This window comes from Pseudopipra pipra, chromosome 2, assembly GCF_036250125.1.
Source record: "Pseudopipra pipra isolate bDixPip1 chromosome 2, bDixPip1.hap1, whole genome shotgun sequence".
Classification (NCBI taxonomy): Eukaryota; Metazoa; Chordata; class Aves; order Passeriformes; family Pipridae; genus Pseudopipra; species Pseudopipra pipra.
Window position 1 is genome coordinate 51,495,000 of NC_087550.1, and position 18,785 is coordinate 51,513,784.

At 37.8% G+C, this 18,785-nt stretch overlaps 1 protein-coding gene across 1 annotated transcript in view; it reads right to left on the reverse strand.

Annotated features, from left to right (window-relative positions):
- Positions 1 to 384: 384 nt before the first annotated feature.
- Positions 385 to 18,785, reverse strand: part of CCDC169 (coiled-coil domain containing 169) — a 32,406-nt gene continuing 14,005 nt past the window's right edge. Inside the window, exons 5-8 of the mRNA XM_064645558.1 lie at positions 10,665 to 10,763; positions 10,416 to 10,469; positions 6,833 to 6,909; positions 385 to 3,412 (exon numbers count right to left, since the gene is read on the reverse strand). Coding sequence (XP_064501628.1) covers positions 3,310 to 3,412; positions 6,833 to 6,909; positions 10,416 to 10,469; positions 10,665 to 10,763 — 333 coding nt within the window. The 3' untranslated portion in view covers positions 385 to 3,309. The remainder of the gene's footprint in view (positions 3,413 to 6,832; positions 6,910 to 10,415; positions 10,470 to 10,664; positions 10,764 to 18,785) is intronic.

The following is an 18,785-nucleotide window of genomic DNA, read 5'->3' on the forward strand; positions in this document are numbered from 1 at the left end:
CCATTCCAGAGCTGTCTGCCACTAGTGTGACTCCTATATGTAAAGAGATAAAACTATTGCAATTAGCTATGATTTTAGTCCATGAACTTTACATCTGCTTCCAGATAGAGCTAGTTCAAAGAACAGTTTGTGTTTGACACCAGTCTGGCAGCAATAGCAGAAGCATAATAACACAGAGGTTCGCTTATTTATTTATTTATTTATTTATTTGCCACCTAGTCAGTTTTTATATGGAGAACCCATTAAACAAAGTATTTAAGCAGTGAAATATCTTGCTTATTATTAATAATATCCTGAATATGAAGAAGCTCATCACCCAAGTTCTCTGGAACCTGTGGTTATGCTGCATAATTACACAATAATCAGCCACACAGTCAAGGCCCATCCAATAAACATTTGAATTTTATTCTATCATAGAATAATACACTGCTGCAATACTGATTCATTAAAAACAAAAATCATTATTCAATACCCTCTTAAATCATGAGACTTTAAAAGGAAAAAACAGGGCTTTTTTTAAAATTTTGAGCTTTTAAATTTATATTTTCCAGAAACAAAATGGGTAATTACTTAAAATGCCTTAGTTACCTCAAAATCATGACTCATCTGAAATCAGTGGACTTACATGAGTAACCATGTAAAGGAAGCATCCTCTCAAGTGCCAAATTTCCCAGTACACTTATGAACAGCACTTACACACTACAACCAGTATATCTGGAATCCCATTACATTCTATGCTGCAGAAAGAAGTTTGGCCAGACTCAAACTTTCACCTCTGATCCTGTCTGCCTCTGATATTTAGCTCCATTCAATCACTGACCACAGCTGTCAGCAATTCAGTTTCCCATTTTTGCTTTCAGATTCCTTCAGTTTCATGTATGATGCACGGAGACTTTAGAGGAGACAGGATTTACCTTGCAGTGGTCAGCAACTTTACAAAAAATCACGCTGTTGTGAGATCAGGGGAAAACCCGACATCACTACACTCTTATATCTACTTTAAATAAACCTAACTGTGATTCTGTCTTCTATGCCTAAAATAATAATACATACTATGCTTTGAAGGATTAATTAATCCTAAATGTGCTGAAATATTCCTATAGAAGATATTGTATAAAGCTTTGTAACTGTTCATTGTGTAAATGGCAACAAACCGCATTTCACAGGACAATACAATAGCAGTAAGAAAATCCCACACAGATAAATCCAGGAATTTCAAAACAGTTATCCACCCAAAACCACCAAACCAAACAAAAAATTCCTACATGGTTGGGGATAGCTAGAAGCGTAAAAGTTTTTTTTAGGTCCAAAGAGATAACACAGCATTTCTGAAACCAGAATCTTCATTTGCTGTTGCAAAGAAAGGAGAGTTGTCAAACTTAATCATCGGGTTTGTCCTTATTTTCAGAAAGACAGAAAGAAAATGAAATGCCAAGTAATTCAAAGTAAGAGTACAGAACTATAACCACTTTGCACAGAAAACATTACAGCTGGACATTGGATTAGAATTAGAATGTTTTAGTGCTTAATTATCATACTACTGAGTTTCAAATCCCGAGATTGCTCCTGGCAAGCTGAAACAGGGACTAAATAGGATATATCTGCTCTTCTCCTTAGGTCATTACTGTACCAAAATGTACCAATAAATGTCTCTTTTTAGGCTTCAAAAAAAGTCTCTTTTTAAGTCCTCAGTGTGGACCACGCATGAGGGAAGCATCCAAGTCTCCTGCTGTGAATAAATGCTGTTCTGCCGTATTTGTGCAATGTTTCCACCTATTCTGAGGTTCTATAGGGTCCAGACTTGAGCGCATTAACTAACATTTGATTCAGCAGTAGTAAATGTCTGCTGCGTGAATCCAAGAACTCAATCTTCTTTACTACTGCAGATGTCCCTTGTCTTTTATGCCAATAGGACCATTATGGAGATTTTTCCCCTATTCTTATCCACAAAGACAAATGCCAGCACAATCAACCTTCAGAAATTTTCCAGGCGAAAAACAGGAACAGAAGAGTGCTAACCTAATCAGCTGTGCTATGTTGTGAGAAAAAAACTGGCCAGGCAGATCACCCTGCTTATGAAAGAATAATACCAGGTGCATTATGGTAATATTAGAAATATTCATAATAAATTTCATACTATGTAAGAGAAAAAAATGGGGTTTCCATACTGAATAGGCTGCAGGTCTTTTCCCTCTGCATTTCAGAATGACACCCTTGGTCTTTCTGGATGAGTTTAATTACAGCAACACTTTAATGCTGCCAGTAATAAAGAACTATTAGTACTGCTCTTAAAGAGGCAAAAAGCTTTCATACTGCAAAGAGCTAGGGATGCTCTTAACATAATAAAGGGCAGTCAAGCAATCACATTTGCTCTGCCAAGACCTTTTAACATGTAACCCAGAGGCTTGAAGCTTCATTACCAAAACTTTTTTCCTGTTGCCACTTGAAAAATTTCTGCTGAAGTTTAATGACTAAAATGTAGGTAATAAAACTGCAACAATAATTGCATGCTTAAGAATGAAAAGACAAAGTAGTTCTATTTTCACTGAAGAGATGAATTTTAGGGCTGGCACTATTTTGGACCCTAAAAGTATAGGGATCAGTGCCACTGAAGAATACAAGAGATTTTTATGGAACACAGACTTCGGATACAAGGGTTCATCTGAGAGTTCAAATTTCAAAGAGTAACATACCAATATCAGGAAAAATAATATGGATATAGTGTTTAAAAGAAACAACCTCTTGATAAGATAGGCTCTGAAGAATCCTTAATAAAAAGTGCTCAATTTTTCTGTTATTTCTACCCATTACTACTGCCTAAAGTAGCTGGAAATGGTGCTGTGCTTCTGAACCATGCAGACAGAAAGTGGGAGTCAACATAGGATCTGTGGTAAGCCAGCTTTTAAAAAGGTTATGTTTGAGACAATAGGTTACATCAGTTTGCCTTTTTCTTCTTCTTGGTTGAGAGGTCAAAATCGCTAGAGGCATGTTTGTTTTCCATGGTTAATGTGCAGAGCTCAAGGGTCTACATAGTGTATAAAGACATTAAATATTCTCCAAGTATTCTAACATCCTCACACCCAGAATCACTGATGTGAAGCAGAATGGAAAGGATCAGAGATCACCAGTGGAAAGATGGCAACTAGAAGAAAAATTCCATTAGACAGAGGCACACTTACATTAAGGCTGCCAAGAAGACATGCCAATCTGGTTCTGGCATTACAATAAGGCACTAATACTTTCATTTTCAATTTAGAAACTTTTAATCACTTTTAAAAGTGACTGGAAATTCTTGGCAGGAACATTATATCAGTGCTTTAGTTGTGGAAGCTTGTTCACTCCTACAGTCTTTTTAATTGATCGTTTTCGAGGACTAACCATCTTCGGGTTTCCTGGAACACTGTATCTCCCTCTGAAATAAAATGGGTGAAGTTAGTCATCAAGTGTCACATTCCCTGTAAGCTTTAACTGCTAGAAATGTGCATGCTTTTTATATTTGCATATCTGATTACTATCATGAATTAATAGACCTGAGATAAAAAAAAACAAGTATATTTCTGGGTTTGCAGGTTAGCAGAGCATCTAATTATTCTACATACAAACTCAATCTTCATCTCATGATTCCTGTTATGTAAGTGATGGCATTTGAAGAACATGAATAGAATACTAAACACAGGCACTAAGAGGATGATACCTGCCTAAGGAGGCATTTTTGTCAATTAAAGAATCCCCATCAGAAAATGGAAAAACACTTCATGTAGATGTAATTACAGTGCAGGTATTCCACTCTGGAGACCCAGGCTCTCAAGCCCATGACTGTAAGAAATGCCCATAGGAAATGCTTCCAGCAGACTTCTGAAGTGGTACTCATCATGAATACATACACCACCTACATGAAACCTACTAGAGCTTCATCTTGATCATCTAAGAAGTCAGTGGAAATGTAAGCAATTCTCCAGGGAAAGAATGGTTCTTCCACAAACTGGAAGGATTACGCTCATGACCAAGCAGCATGCATCTCTGCTCCTGTGCAACGTACCTCTGTTTCTCTTCCTGTTCATTACTCGAGAGGACAGACAGCACTTTACATACTCCAATGACAATAATAATACAGAGTTTCAATGTCTTTCTCAAGTAAAGGTATTTCCAGGGAAAATAAATCACAACATCAAATCATTATATTCATCATGATAGCCAGATAAGTGGTAGAAGTTGTGATGATGTGACCTGTGCAAGTTTCAAATTTACAGGCAAAGAGCCAACAAAGTCATCCCAAGGGATCACTAGACTTCCTGACAGATCCTTTGTTCCAGCTCTGACAAGTGGTCTTGGTCTTGAAGGGAGAACTGTGCCCATACAGATATGGAGATGGTTCTACTCACAGCTGGAACATCAGAACCCAAGCCCCCATGAATGCTCAATAATCGATTGTTTAAATTCAAATTAGTTGATTACTCAAAATCAGTTGATTAATCTGTAGATGACTGTACAGCTTGATGAAGCAGACAGAAAATATCCATGTGGAATTTGTTAGGCATAAAACCTCTTTCAGTCAAAACCAGCTGGACTTACAGACTAAAAAGCCAGGTAGCTGCAGCAATGCAGTGTTGAAACTGAGCTAATAAGCCCCATTATATGCCTCAGAATAAGAGAGGGCTCAGAATGACAATAAATTGACTGCTCACATTGCATCAGAGATATGAGTCATCAGGACATCCATGTTCTTCCCAACCGTCAGCTAGCCTATCTTGTCCTCTGAATAACCATAAAAAGGACCTCTACTGAACTGAATGCATCAACAATTAGTGTTCACAATTACTACTCAAAAATCTGTTCAGTGTTGCTTTAATATACAGGTTGGGCTTTCCATACCTGTACCTATAGCTAAAACAAACATTAACCATAGTTTCTTAGTACGGTTTGAGATCCAATGCAGGCATTTCGTGAAAGGGCAACAGAGGTGAAATAAGAACTCTGGACGGAAAATCTTCAAATTATTCTCAAGAATATGCTTAATTTCAATCATGCAGGTTTTCTCTTATTTTAATGAAATTAGTTCTCATTAATGTCAGCTTGAACAAACAACCCTCAGGCTGTAAATCAATAAGGGCATAATATGACAATGGCCGTGGTTTCCTTGTGATGATCAAGGAGTGCATACTTACATTCTAGTATTTCCTTAAAATACAAACTGTGTCAAATCCCCATTCTTAAATCCATTTTGCCAACAGAGATCAAAGTTTGTCCTGAAAGTTCTAAGTCACTGGTTATAAAAGCCAATCCTTTGCAAATTAGGTCCTTTTATACTAAGAACAACTTAAAAGATGAACAATTATCTTTATGGATTTAATGTACTTTGAATAGTTAAAAAAAGAAAACCTCTTAGGTAAAATGGATTGAAAAGGGATATTTGTAATAATACACATCTTCTGAGACCAGCAGTTACAGGACACTTTATTTTATTTTACACTTCATTTTCTTTTGTTTGATACAAAGAAAATTACAGAAACACATTGTCGTATAATTTCAGGGTAGTAATGCTCTACTAAAATAGATTGTAAAAAAATCCTGACATAATCTCAGGCCAGTGCTAACTCTCAGCAAATCTCAGTATCTGGCTGATGATATTTAATTTCAATGCACAGGCAGTGAATTCTCCTGGTTCTAGCTTTCTAATCTTCTCCATATGAACCACATTAAATATCACTGGGGCCAGAAGCGACACTCTGGCATATGGGGCACTTCAGTATCCCACAGTGCTTTTTCTATATGAAGAAACTTCAGTTACAGAATTGAATTCACACTGCATTACATTAATTCATATTCTACTAATATCCTCTTCTGATGCATGAAAGTTCACTGTTCCAATTTACAAAATCCTGCGATTCTATGCTTACACGGAATGAGAGGATAAAGCTGGTAGGCAAACATGTCCACAAAATTTCATGCTCATAATTTACTCATTATATTTTCAGATGATGCCAATATATACTGTGTATGCTCGTTTTAATAATATGGGTAAGTGGGTTTTTGGAAGGGTATTTAATGTGAGATACTAAATACATAGAAACCATACTAGCTTAAGAAGTCTCTCAATACAAAGTATTTGGGAGAGTTCCAAAAGCAAATATTATATCTGCTTGCTTACACACTTTTGTAGGTATCTGCTTTTGGGCACTGGAGGAAAGTTACTGGGTTCAACAAACTTTTGATATGATTCCCTCTATTCTTCATACTTTATATTCTTAACATTTCTAGTTCAGGTAAAAAATAAATCTCCTCCAATTTCAAGCTTATCCACAAGCATTACAATCAGAAATTAATTTTATTTCCATATATCTCAGAGCAGGTGGACTCTTCAAATTTATATTTCTAACCCATACAACTAAAGAGAAATCTGTTAAACAATGAAGCCTTTGTATGTTGACATCTAAAATCACACTATCATCCACAAAAAGCTTTACAATCCATCAGCTAAAAAGGACCTAGCAAGGCACTTATTTAATTGATTTACTCTTAGTGTACTAAAGGGTATACTTGTTGCTCTCAACTCTGCAGTAATATAAAAAAATTATCCATTTCAAACACAGGTTAAAAAGAAAAACCATCAGAATTATTTTAAGATTTAAAAAGGTCATTTAAATATATGTATTTTCAACATCGCAAGATATTTAATATTAAATAAAACTGATTGAAAAACAGTATCAAAAATTATGTTAAGAGTAATACTTTGTCAGTGGGGTTATGCTTAGTGATATTTACTATGAACAGAAATTTGCAATGTTTAAAGTATATAATAAATCAGAAAACAGGAAATATAAAGGAAATTTACCTCAGTATCTGTTTTTCTCCCTTGCCAGTCAGAGCATCTGTTTTTTGCCTTTCAACAATTTTAAGTGGAGCTGAGGTCTGTAATAGCCAAATTTTTACAAAACAAGTTAAATCCTAACCACAGTCACAGTTAAGGAAGCAAATATTTCCAAACTAGTTTTGACGTACTATGGCCTTACTGACCTAAAGTATTTTAAGCACATATTATACTGATGCCATGTTGATTTAGGTAATTGAACATATACCAAAATCCCTTGCTGTGCAAAAATACCATTATTTATTAAGATGGATGATGAGAGAATATGTAATTTCAATCAGCATATTTTTGGTGACTTTCCCTATAACTCCACGTTTCCAACGAAGAAGCATTATGTTTCTAACATACTTCCCTGAATGCAAAACAAAACAAATTGTAGTCACTTAATTGTCTTTTTGAATGGTTAAACCATTAAGAATGGAAACTACATCATCAAGTCCAACTCCCTGCTCCTTGCAGGACTACCTAAAACTAAACTCTATACTAAGAGCGTCATCCAGATGCTTCTTGCAGTCTGACAGTCTTGGTGCTGTGAATAATTCCCTGGGGATCCTGATCCAGTGACTGACCACCTTCTCAATGCAATGAAGAACCTTTTCCTAATGTTCAGTCTGCACTTCCCCTGATGCTGCTTCATTCCATTTCCTCACGTCATATCTCTAGTCACCACAGAGAGGAGATCAGCAGCTCGCTCTCTGCTGCCCTCCTTGAGGAAGTTGCATACTGTGATGGATGTGGTCACTGTGGTGGTTTGAAACTCCCAAGAATCTAATTTCTAAGTTCAAGCCCCCCTCCCACAGTTTGCCCCTGTGAGAGGGTTTAGTGATGGTATAGACTTGATATCTTTTTCATCTCATGTGGAGAGTTTTCAGATAAAACACAACCATTTGTTATTGGGGGAAGGGGAAAATATTTACAAAGGTTTATTTACACACACACATATATATATTTACATTGAATTAAATTCCTCCTTTCCTAAGAAGAAAAGAGAAAAGTATTTCTGTCACTCCTCAGGCCACAGTTCCTTCATTTCAGTTTTTTGTGGCACTGGTTAGTGTCCTTCATTTTCCTGAGGCAGCAGCTTTAAGTATGGCAGTCAGGATTTTGTTCTTACTTTGTGGAAATTCCAACCCCGAGCCCGAGCCCTCAGGGGATTTTCTTGTAGATCTTCACTCCTCTTGGGTTAGAACATTGAAGGCAGCTTTCAGTTCAGTCTTACCAAAGCTCTTTTGCTCTATCTCAGCTTGCAGGCATGATAGAAGCAGCAGCAGCAGCAGCAGAGGGCAAGGCCACCTCCTCCGCATTCCGTCCTGGCTCAGCTCTCAGGACGACTTTGGGTTTTCAGCTCCTTTTTCCCTCTCTCTAGCTGCTGCTGCATTTTGGGACTCCCTAAGGGTTTGGAAGTCCACCCCTCTTCAGGAAGTCTCTGGGTTTTGGGAAAGTGATACAGTCTTACCCCAAACCAGCTCTGTTGAGTTTTCCTCTGTTTTGTTGCCAGCTCTCCCTCCTGCAGGAACATCTCTGCATCTTTCAGCTGGCTTCACGTTATCTCGCTGCTACTGGCTATCTTTTTGGCTTTTAGCCACCGTTGTCTTTGTTCAGGACTGCTCCACTGCCACTTTGCAATGTCTTCTGTTGCTGCTGACAGTAAGGAAACTCTTCCAGATCTTGATTACGGGACCCAGTCCAGCTTTGACACTATACCGGGTCTCCTGTAGCCTCAGCTGGGGGCTGGGGGCCCTTGGCCCCCAGAGGGGCTCACTGGCCCCCTGCTTCCTCCTCATGGCTCAGATCATGGCTACTTGCCTACTAAAAACTATCTTCCCTATCTTCTCTTCCATTTCTGAGGGTATGTAATTTCCGTAGGGTGCACGTGGACTATTGATTGGTCCAGTATTATCAGTGGGGCAAACCATTACTACCTCAGAGAAAAGGTTTTTCAAACCACCACAGTCACCACTCAGCAATAAGGTCACCCCTCAGCTTTCTCTCATCCAAGTTGAACAAGCGAAGCGACCTCAGCGTCTCCTCATAACTCTTGCCCTTGAGGCCTTTTGCCATATTGTTCTCCCTCCCTGGGACACACTCTAATAGTGTAATGCCCTTCTTATACTGAAGTGCTCAAAACTGCACCGAGTAGTTGAAGTGTGGCAAGCTGCACCAGTGCAGTTAGGTTTACTGTCATGTTCAGATTAGCAACGAAAAGGTAGATGTCTAAACAGAAAAGTCCCCAGGAAATTAATTTCATCTCGACCTAAAAAAGCTGTGATGGTTTGCACCTTAGACATGATTCGCTCTCCATGGATTACAGAGGATTCCTCTGCAACTACTTCAGAATGGCTATTTTACATTCAGAGAACTAAAGATAGGAATATTAATCTGAAGATTACTATTTTGCTCTCATATGATTCTAAAATCATATGAGTAAATAATTAATTGCTGAAAATATAATGCATTAACTACCTTGAGTGTCACGGGCAAAATCCTGTCCCCACTGCTCCATTTAAGCAACATGCCAGTGCATATACTTCACTTCAAACTATGTTTTATGCATGTTTAAATGTTTTTCTAGGGAGCTGAACATAGGCACTCTGCTTGATAGCATGTTCAGCAACAAAATCAGCTTTTATTTCCTATGTTTTTCCTCCAGAATTTCTTAGTTTCACTGTTAAAGTAAAGATATTAACGGTTATCATGAGCATTTGCTGGGCTTTCTCTTGGTTTCATGCTGGACAGTCAGTTTAAGCAATTCTTTCAGATTTCCCTAAGCAGCAATGAACCATGTAAGAGAATAAGTTGCCCACTGTGCAAACACATGAAACACTGCTAATTACAGGCTTTCACCCCAGTTAGCTATGACAGGAATTCAGAGACAGCCTTCTTGAGTGTCACACTAAGCTATTACTTTTACATTATTCAGGAATTAAGGGCTTTTCCAGAATAAAAAGTACTATAAATCTTTACAGATTCCGTTGCAGGTTCCTCCAGTTTGTAGTATCAAATTTTATGTATTATGTAATTTGCAGCAATAAAATTTAACCTGTGATTTCACCAAAACAAGGTGTCTTATGCCTACCTAATAAAATTAATGAAAATATGTGCTGTAAAGTAGTTTTGAACTGGTTGCCTAGTTTGTCTTTAAAAGAAGAAAGGAGAAATATGAAAAAGAGAAATTGATACTTAAGGTAGGTGTCACTCCTGCTAATAATTTGCTTCTATTCTGTTCAACTGCACAGCAGTCTTGTGACTAATGGATGGGCAAGCAAGTATCAGAAAATTGCTTCAGCTTTGTCAGCTAAGAGCACTTTGACTATGCTAGGGAACAATGAAACTCCAATTGATACAAAAACAAAAAAGTATTTAAAATTAATAAACTGTAGCAATCTTTCAATTTATAGCTCTTAACATTTTTTAAAAGCAGCTTTTGTAACAGATTTGGTATATGAATGAAGCGATGAAACACTTTGACCTAACAGCATTAACAGATGCTGTTGCTATATTAAGAAAGTGCAATGATTTTTAAAAGTTACTGGGTCACACATCTTACCTGTAGGATCTCTGAGAGGTACGTGCACCGCTCATCATTAGCTTTATGGTAAGCCTACAGTTAAAGCAAGAGATACAGGCTACCATAAAACAAAATTTTTAAAAGTTGAATCACACAGGAAAACTCCAATATACAGCAGAATGTTTTTCCAGTGACATATTTTGTGGAACTATTCTTATGTGTGTTCCACACACACTGTCAGACAACATAATAGCTTTTATAGATTAGAGGCATACAGTGATTACAAACCTTTGCTTCCTGTTTCAGTCTAAGTTCATAGTCCTTTAGCTGACTCTGGAGACGACTCTTCTCTTCTTCCAGCTGTTTAAGAACCTCCTTTAAGGAACCCTGTGGTTATAGTAAATAAAACAATGCTTTACAAATATTTCCATTCTGTATAAAGATGTCATCACCATAGCCCTTATTTATTAAGCATTATGACCTTTGTCATTCTCTTTGGTTCTTGTGCACTTTTTGTTTTCATGGTTCTGGCTGGCACACTGCAGAGACAGAAGCAATTAGCCATATGCTACAATTATTAGTTATGCACTACATTTCCATTGTGTTAAAATGATACAGGTACAGCTTTCCACACTCCTGCTCCTTGACAGATTAGCAAAGTAACCTTGTGGTGACCAGTCAGAATTGCTTCCTTCTTCTAATCAAAATTTCCTCTGATTTCAGATTTTACCAGCACATCCATTTTCAAACCACTTGCTGAGAGAGCTGCTGAACTGGCTGAAGAGGCACATGGGATGTCAAAGGTAACTCACACCAACTTGGCTAGAAAGCAGTATTTTGTGGAACTCTATCTGTCTTAGGTGTTCAGCCATTTACCTTGCCTACAATTGGGATAAATTAGGGTAACAGCAGTAGTCCATTTTGACTACTGGCACTGGCTGAATCTTTGCTTGCTGTGTAATGGAAGTAAAACACACACTCAAGCAGGACCTCCTCCACTTCTACCATGGAAAACTCCTTCTCATAATCCCTTTTATAAACTGGTCCAGTAGAGACACTCTCATAGAAGCCTCTAGCATAGATGACTTTAAATTCCTTATCTTAGAGTTTCCTCTACCAAGCTCAGGAACAATGCACTCCAACAAAGAGGAATTTGAGCAGACATGCCAGAAGGCCTGCAAACAAGGAGCTCCTGGACAAGCTCCACCACAAAAAGAAAGCCTAGAGAGGGTAGAAACACAGACAGGTAACCTAAGAGGAATACAGGGATTGTTCAGTCAGGGATCAGGTTAGGAAAGTTAATGTCCTGATAGAATTAAACCAGGCCAGGGATGTCAAGGGCAACAAGAAAAGGTATTTTATAGGTATTCTAGTGATAATAGGAAGTCCAGGGAAAATGTAGGCCCTTTCCAGAAAGAAACAGGAGACCGGGTTACCAAGGACATGGAGAAGGCTGAGGTTCTCAATTACTTCGTTGCCTATGTCTTCACCAGCAAGTGAAGGGATGGCATGCAGAGTGACCTTGACAGGCTTTAGAGGTGTGCCTGTGCAAACCTCAGGAAGTTCAACAAGGCCAAGTGCAAGGACCTGCAGCTGGGTCAGGGCAATCCCAAGCACAAACACAGGCTGGGATGACAATGGATTGAGAGCAGCCCTGAGAAGGACTTGGGAGTGATGGTGGATAAAAAGCTTGACATGAGCTGGAAATGTGCACTTGCAGCCCAGAAAGACAACCATATCCTGGGCTGCATCATAAGAAACGCAGCCAGCAGGTTGAGGGAAGTGATTGTCCTCCTCTGCTCTGCTCTCTTGAGACCCCACCTGGAGTACTGTGTCCAGCTTTGGGGCCCTCAAGAAGAATGTGGACCTGCTGCATCAAGTCCAGAGAAGGGACACAAAGATCACAGAGCTGGAGCACCTCTTCTCTGAAGACAGGCTGAGACAGTTGGGGTTGTTCAGCCTGGACAAGAGAAAGCTCTATGGAGACCTTACAGCACCTTCCTGAACCTGAAGGGGGCCTACAAGAAGGTTGGAGAGGGACTTTGTCTTACAAAGGCATGTAGTGACAGGGGTAATGGCTTTAACCTGAAAGAAAGTAGATTTAGATTAGATATTAGGAAGAAACTCTTTACTGTGAAGCACTGGAAGAGGTTACACAGAGAGGTTGTGGATATCCCGTCCCTGGAAGTGTTTTAGGTTGGATGGGACTCAGAGCAACCTAAACAAGTGGAAAGTATCCCTACCCACAGCAGGAGTGTTGGAACTAGATGATCTTTAAGGTCCCTTCCAACCAAAACCAATCTATGATTATTCAAGGTCAGTTTGTACCTGATTGTTCTTGTACTGAAATGTGTTTTAAGATAAACGTTCTTCCTCCCTGGTGTTTGTCCCCAGCATGTATAGACTGAAGACATGAGCATCTTTTTTCAACATTCATTTTACTAGGCTAAATAAACTAAACTTGGCTCACAGTCAACAACGAATCAGCTAGAATACCTAGATGTTCCTCTGCAGTTGTATCAGCTCTCAATTCATAACAGAATTTCTTTATTATTTCCTAAATCCTTTGGTCTACACTATTAAATTTTACTCCCATTTTTAATAATCTAGCCTTTAGTGTCTTTCTTTTCCTAAACAACATCCAGATCCCAATTATATTATATAATTGGTTTCAGGAGAGAGATATCATAATCTAATTCTACTTTGTGTATCAAGGTCATGCATTAAATATTAAGATTCTTCCTAAACCTGGTCCTGGAAGAACTCTGCTTGTACTCTCCCAGCAGACTCCCTCACTAATCACTGCTATCATGTTCCATTTGCCAGCTCTCTATTCTTTCAACAGATCTACTCATTTTCATTTTCTCAATTAATCAGTCACTTCCCATGTGACATGGTGTCTTTATCAGAGGTCACAATTAATAAGATTACTATATTTATTGTGTCAACAAATCTACTGTCTCATCACAGAATGTCAACAGGTTTGCCCATCATGAGACATTTTTAACAAATCCATGCTTCAGTTTCATTTTGCAACAATTATTTCTCTCTTTATCTTAAAACTGAAAAAAGTGCTTTACTCCAGCACACACAATGCACATATCTTTATTAAAACCACTTGCAGATCAGTGGTGTAGCAAGCCAGTTCTTTCAGACTCCTAAGGTACAGATTACCCATTTCCCTCATTTTAAGCACATCCAGCTAAGTTTTCCTTAGGATTTGGTTACTGTCGTTTCCTCTTCCAAGCACTTGCTGATGTTAGCTATTTTTTGCTTTGTGCTGCATTTTATTGCTTCTACCTTTACTGAAAGCTTAGGCAATATATACATTTAATTTAAAGTGAATGAATTCATGATCCCTGGCAGGCTTTTTGACTGGCTTTTCTGAAATGTTTTTGTAGATTTAAAAAATCTAAAATAGCATTACTTCCTTTTTATTCAGTATTTCTGATAAAATACGTTAATTATCACATCCACTGATATCTGTGCCTCATCATTATTATTATTAGCCCTTGATTTTTAGTCTTTATTTATAAGTATCACATACGATACAATTTCTGGCAGTAATTTAATAATATTATAGCCAAATTCATCTATGCAAATGTTATATTTATATCTATATCTGACTATGGATGGGATTTAGTCTGATGTGAGTATATCTACATTTGAGTGCCAGTATGTGAACTGAGCTCCTCCTAAGAGCCACAGTGAAGAGAATCACTGATGTGCAGTGATTCATTCAGCCAAGCAGCTAAAGAGCTCAACTTAGTTGCCATCTGAGGTGTTCTAGAGAGGCCAAGACATTCATGTGTGGCAGATACAACATATGCGTTGCACAAGACACATCCTTCTGGAGCAGTAGTGGGCTACTCTGCACTGAAACATCTGCAAGACTGTTTATACAACTATTCCATGGAAGATGCCAACCTAGATAAATCTAGATACAAATCCCTGTACTCAGCTGACTGTATTAATAAGACCTGCACTGCATGTAGTAGGAATTAAAATATCTAGCCAAGAGGTAGACATCTATATAGAGAAAAGAAAATATTTGTGTCCTAATATTTAAGTAAATCATATTGTTTCGATGTATATTTCAATATTATTTCCCAATATTATTGTGACTAAACTTTGTTTTCCCTACCCATCCTCAAGACAAATTCATCCAAACAGCTGTTGAAGAAAAAAAACAACAACATTTATGGTAAAAGTCTCTCATATCTGCTACATACCACATCTATCACTGTTATGTTCTTTCATGACAAGTGTGTACCTTTAATACTTGTTGTCCCTTCATGTTTTCATTATCAATGCTATTGCATTCCTGGCTTGTCAGCTTCTCCCATTTGTCTGCTTAGGTCCCCTGTGTAAAATACTTATCTGTCACAGAATTTTTGGGTTTTTTTATTTCTAACACAAGAACCTCCTTAGTCAGAATAGATGAATCCTTTCACGTTTTGTACTGATTACCTGACCATTGCCTTAATAATCAATTATTTCTTCTCATGACCTTAATGCTTTGCTAGGCCTTTATATACCAGATTTTCTCAGTAAGCATGGAAAGGAAGAAAACATGATTCTCCAAATATTTCCATCTTCTTTTTCCATGGAAATTTCAACTTTTTTTCCCTTTTTAGCACGCAAATCTCAGATCCAGAAGGCCAGTATCCCTATATGGTATATTTCTCAGAGAGTTTATGAATGTTTGCTAATAGTAAAAAAATACATCTGCCTGTTTGAAGTCTCGAGTCTTTTCTAGCATCTACAGATCATGGCATCTTTAATTTTTTTTTTGCATAATTTTCTGTATAACGTTAGTTATTTGGCTTCAAATTTTATTTTTCATTTTAAAAATCCTGGCTTTTACTGAGATTTCCCTCAGAATGATTTCTGTTGAAATTAAGATTTTGAAGGAGTGTGGCAAAAGGCACAGTACTTTTAAAACATGTTGCAAGAGAGAATAACCCCTCCCATTGTTCAATATGAAAAAAAAGGAGATATAGAAGAGCTGCATCTTTGGAGAATATTTTGCACATGACTGAATTGTTATTAACAGAGACATGAAAAAGAACTTGAGACATGAAAAGAATTGAGGGGTTGTTAGGTATTTTTTTCCTAATTAAAGCAGAAGTACCTTGGATGCAGATGCAAACTTTGTCCTAATACAGAGGACTCCTACAGTCAATACAGGCAATGTTTGCCAATTCAAGGAGAAAAAGTAAGCTGCAGATTAAAGAGATTTGGCTAAATTCCACTAGAGTCATGTGCTATTTCATTTCAACATCAGTGTCTCTACGGAACTAAACAAGACAGATAAAGAAGGCCTCAGCACTGTCCAACTATGAAACTAAGGTTTTTTGCTTTCTTGACCTCACTGCACATTAAAGACTATGACCATCTGACAGCATATTTTGTACAGCATATTTTGTACCACTTACTACATATTTTGTATCACCACAGTAAGCTTAAATACAATAAATACAGAAGCTTATGCTGCTCTCCAGATTTGTTCTATGTAAATCCACAGCCCACTATTTATTTCCTTACTAGATTGTCCATCAGTATTATATAAGACAGCAGGACTTGGTGTTGCAGCTGTTACTTACAACAGAGCAATTTGGTATCTCCTCCGTAATGGTACTCATCTAATTTCTTTGAGTTCCTTCATTTACAAAGTAGACTACTTTTAGATCTTTTCTTCATTAGTCTTTTCAGAAGCACTGTCTATTTTTTGCTGCCAATGCAGCTGGTCCACTGCAGATGCCTGGGCATTCATTCAGCTCTGGAGCAAGGATGCTATCCAAATGCAAGCAAACAAACAGGGCACTACACTGCTTCTGATTAGCAAACAGATGCAAATAGGTTGATAATGTGACTAAAAGTATACACTCACCATCCCTACAGTATCTGGGTACGTCATAAATTGTAATAAATCTATGCTTACAATTCTCCTGTGAAATAAGAAAGCTGTAAAATACTCCAAATTTTCAGATTGGGAAGTGAAACCCAAAATCAAAATAGGACTGGAGCTGTCACAGCTCTTCATGAAGAATTTAACATCCTAATGTTAGTAAAGCAGTCTATGCAATGTCTTACATTCCTTACATTTGGTTTTGCTGAATAACAGGTAGGCATCTGAGCTGTTGCTGTTGTGGTTGCCCATAAGTGTAAGCTTAATTGAGCTGCTTAGTTTGCTGTTAAAAGTTTTCATGGAGTCTCAAAGCAAGCCTTCCTGGAGGTCATCTCTCTAACAGAGCACAGTCTGGCAAGGATGGTCTACCCACGTTACATGAGGAAGAAAGCACATGACCCTATCTGACAGCCTAGCATTTAACCCAGAAAGAAATTAGTTGAGTTACATTTTAGTCCTCTGCTACCCTAAGAGCTTGCATTCTCATATCTCATATCCTGAAAATGCCCTTGCCACCATCATACTTAACTAGTGCTGAGATAATTTTTGAAGCCAGGCTGTTAATCAGTCAGAAATGCAAAAATTTATATGGAGGGAAAAGGAACAAGTGAGAAAGGCTGTAAGGTCATGTCTACTTCTGGAAAGGAGGCAGGATTTCAGCCACAGTTCTTGTGTATGTCTTATCAACTTCCCATTGGTTTTCCATCTTTATATGCAATCTGTTGTGAATCCCAGTCTAACTGCCTTTCTCCCAGCTAATACCTAGGAACTTTAGTCAGCTGGTTCAGCCTTTTGACTTCTGTTCCTGCATTCACGTACCTAATTGGCAATACTGAAGACTCTATGGGAATCTGGCAACACAGATGTTCCTACTCAACTAAAAGACCTCTCCAAGTCGCCAAATACTATTAAATGCAATTTCAAAAACAGACACTAGAAAATTTTAAATGGTAAAACTTCAGAGAGGTTCTAGAGGACTACTTTAGCCAGGCCTGGTTATAAGTTACCTACTATCCCTACTTTTAATGCAGTAACTGGAGAACTAGCTGAGTCCTTATATATCTGAAGTCATTAGCTGCTGTACTTCAATACAAATCAAGAGAGGAGGAACACCAGCATATAAACTCAGCCAAAACATTAAGGGCTGGATTTGCCTGTCCTGAATTCTGTGGGAAACAAGCAAAAAGAAACCTCACCAAAACAAATTGAATTCTCAATGCTCATGATTGTATGAGCAGCTTAGTGTTTAGTACTGTAAAACAACACAAAAGCAAAATCTCACAGAAAACAGAGCTTAAAGCATACAGTAACACAGACTCGTAGCAGAGTTCTTGCATAACAGAAAAGCCCCAAAACAAAGCAAGGACTAGTGAGAACTCAAAAGAACCAGGAGGTTCCCAGCTATGCAGCACTCCCCCAGGAGAAATTGCCAACAAAACTCCAGAAGGAATCAGTGAGATAAATTCCGAAAAAGCTTATTAGAAGTAGTTTAACTGAATACTGAAATGTTTGGGTTTTTTTAAGATGGATTCAATACAGGTTTTTCTACTAAGCCTTGAACAGCTGGACAATGTGTTCCTGAAAAGGAGACATAAGCTGACTAAGGCATTTAACCTGAATTTAAGATCCTTAGTTTTCAGTAAATTGTCCACTCAGAGCAAGCTGGTAAGTTAAAAGACACATTGAGATTTTAAGTGAATACTTTCTTTATGTAGCAGAATTCTGCAAGGCTTAGCATGATTCACTTTAGGAACAATTGTACATTAATCTTGTGTCCAGCAGTGACCAAGCCCAGACTTTCACAAAGGGAACGCCAATTCTCCAGTTCTTTTCTTCACACAATTTCCTTTTTACTTGACTGAAGTTACATATCTGGCTTAACACTTGCCAGAAAATGAAATTATACAGAAAGATACAGAAAGAAAGTTGAATTTTAAGGCCACCCACATAAGTTGCTCTCATTCTGGATTTTTCCTTGCCCTGATATCAGTGGCAACAGAGGTGACAATTTCTAACAATAATTACACAGCAGACAATGTGACAAATCCTCAGCTCAAACTTGCTTTCATCAGAGCCCAGCTCATGCAGACTATTGGTGCTTATGGCAATTTGCTTCAGCTCTAATCCTCTGTAAATTTTCTCCATGAGTTAGAACAGAAGCAATATACCTGTCAGTTGTATAGAACAAAAAACAACAGAAGAAGCCTTTGCAATCCATTCTACTTGACATTTTAAATGAAATTAAGTTTTGTTTAGAAAACAAACTGCCCCCAACACTATGAGGTGACATTCATTGGCCGATTTAGCTGAAATCTTTTAACATATCATTTTAAACTCATTAAGAGCAAAAAGAAATACTACATCTTTAGTTTTACTGAAATGGAAGTTGATTTTAGATTGTTATCAATAAACTCACTAGTCATATATTACTGAAAAAATTATGCCTAAGAATTATTCATATTTTGACATCCAACATGCACTTGACATATATACACTAG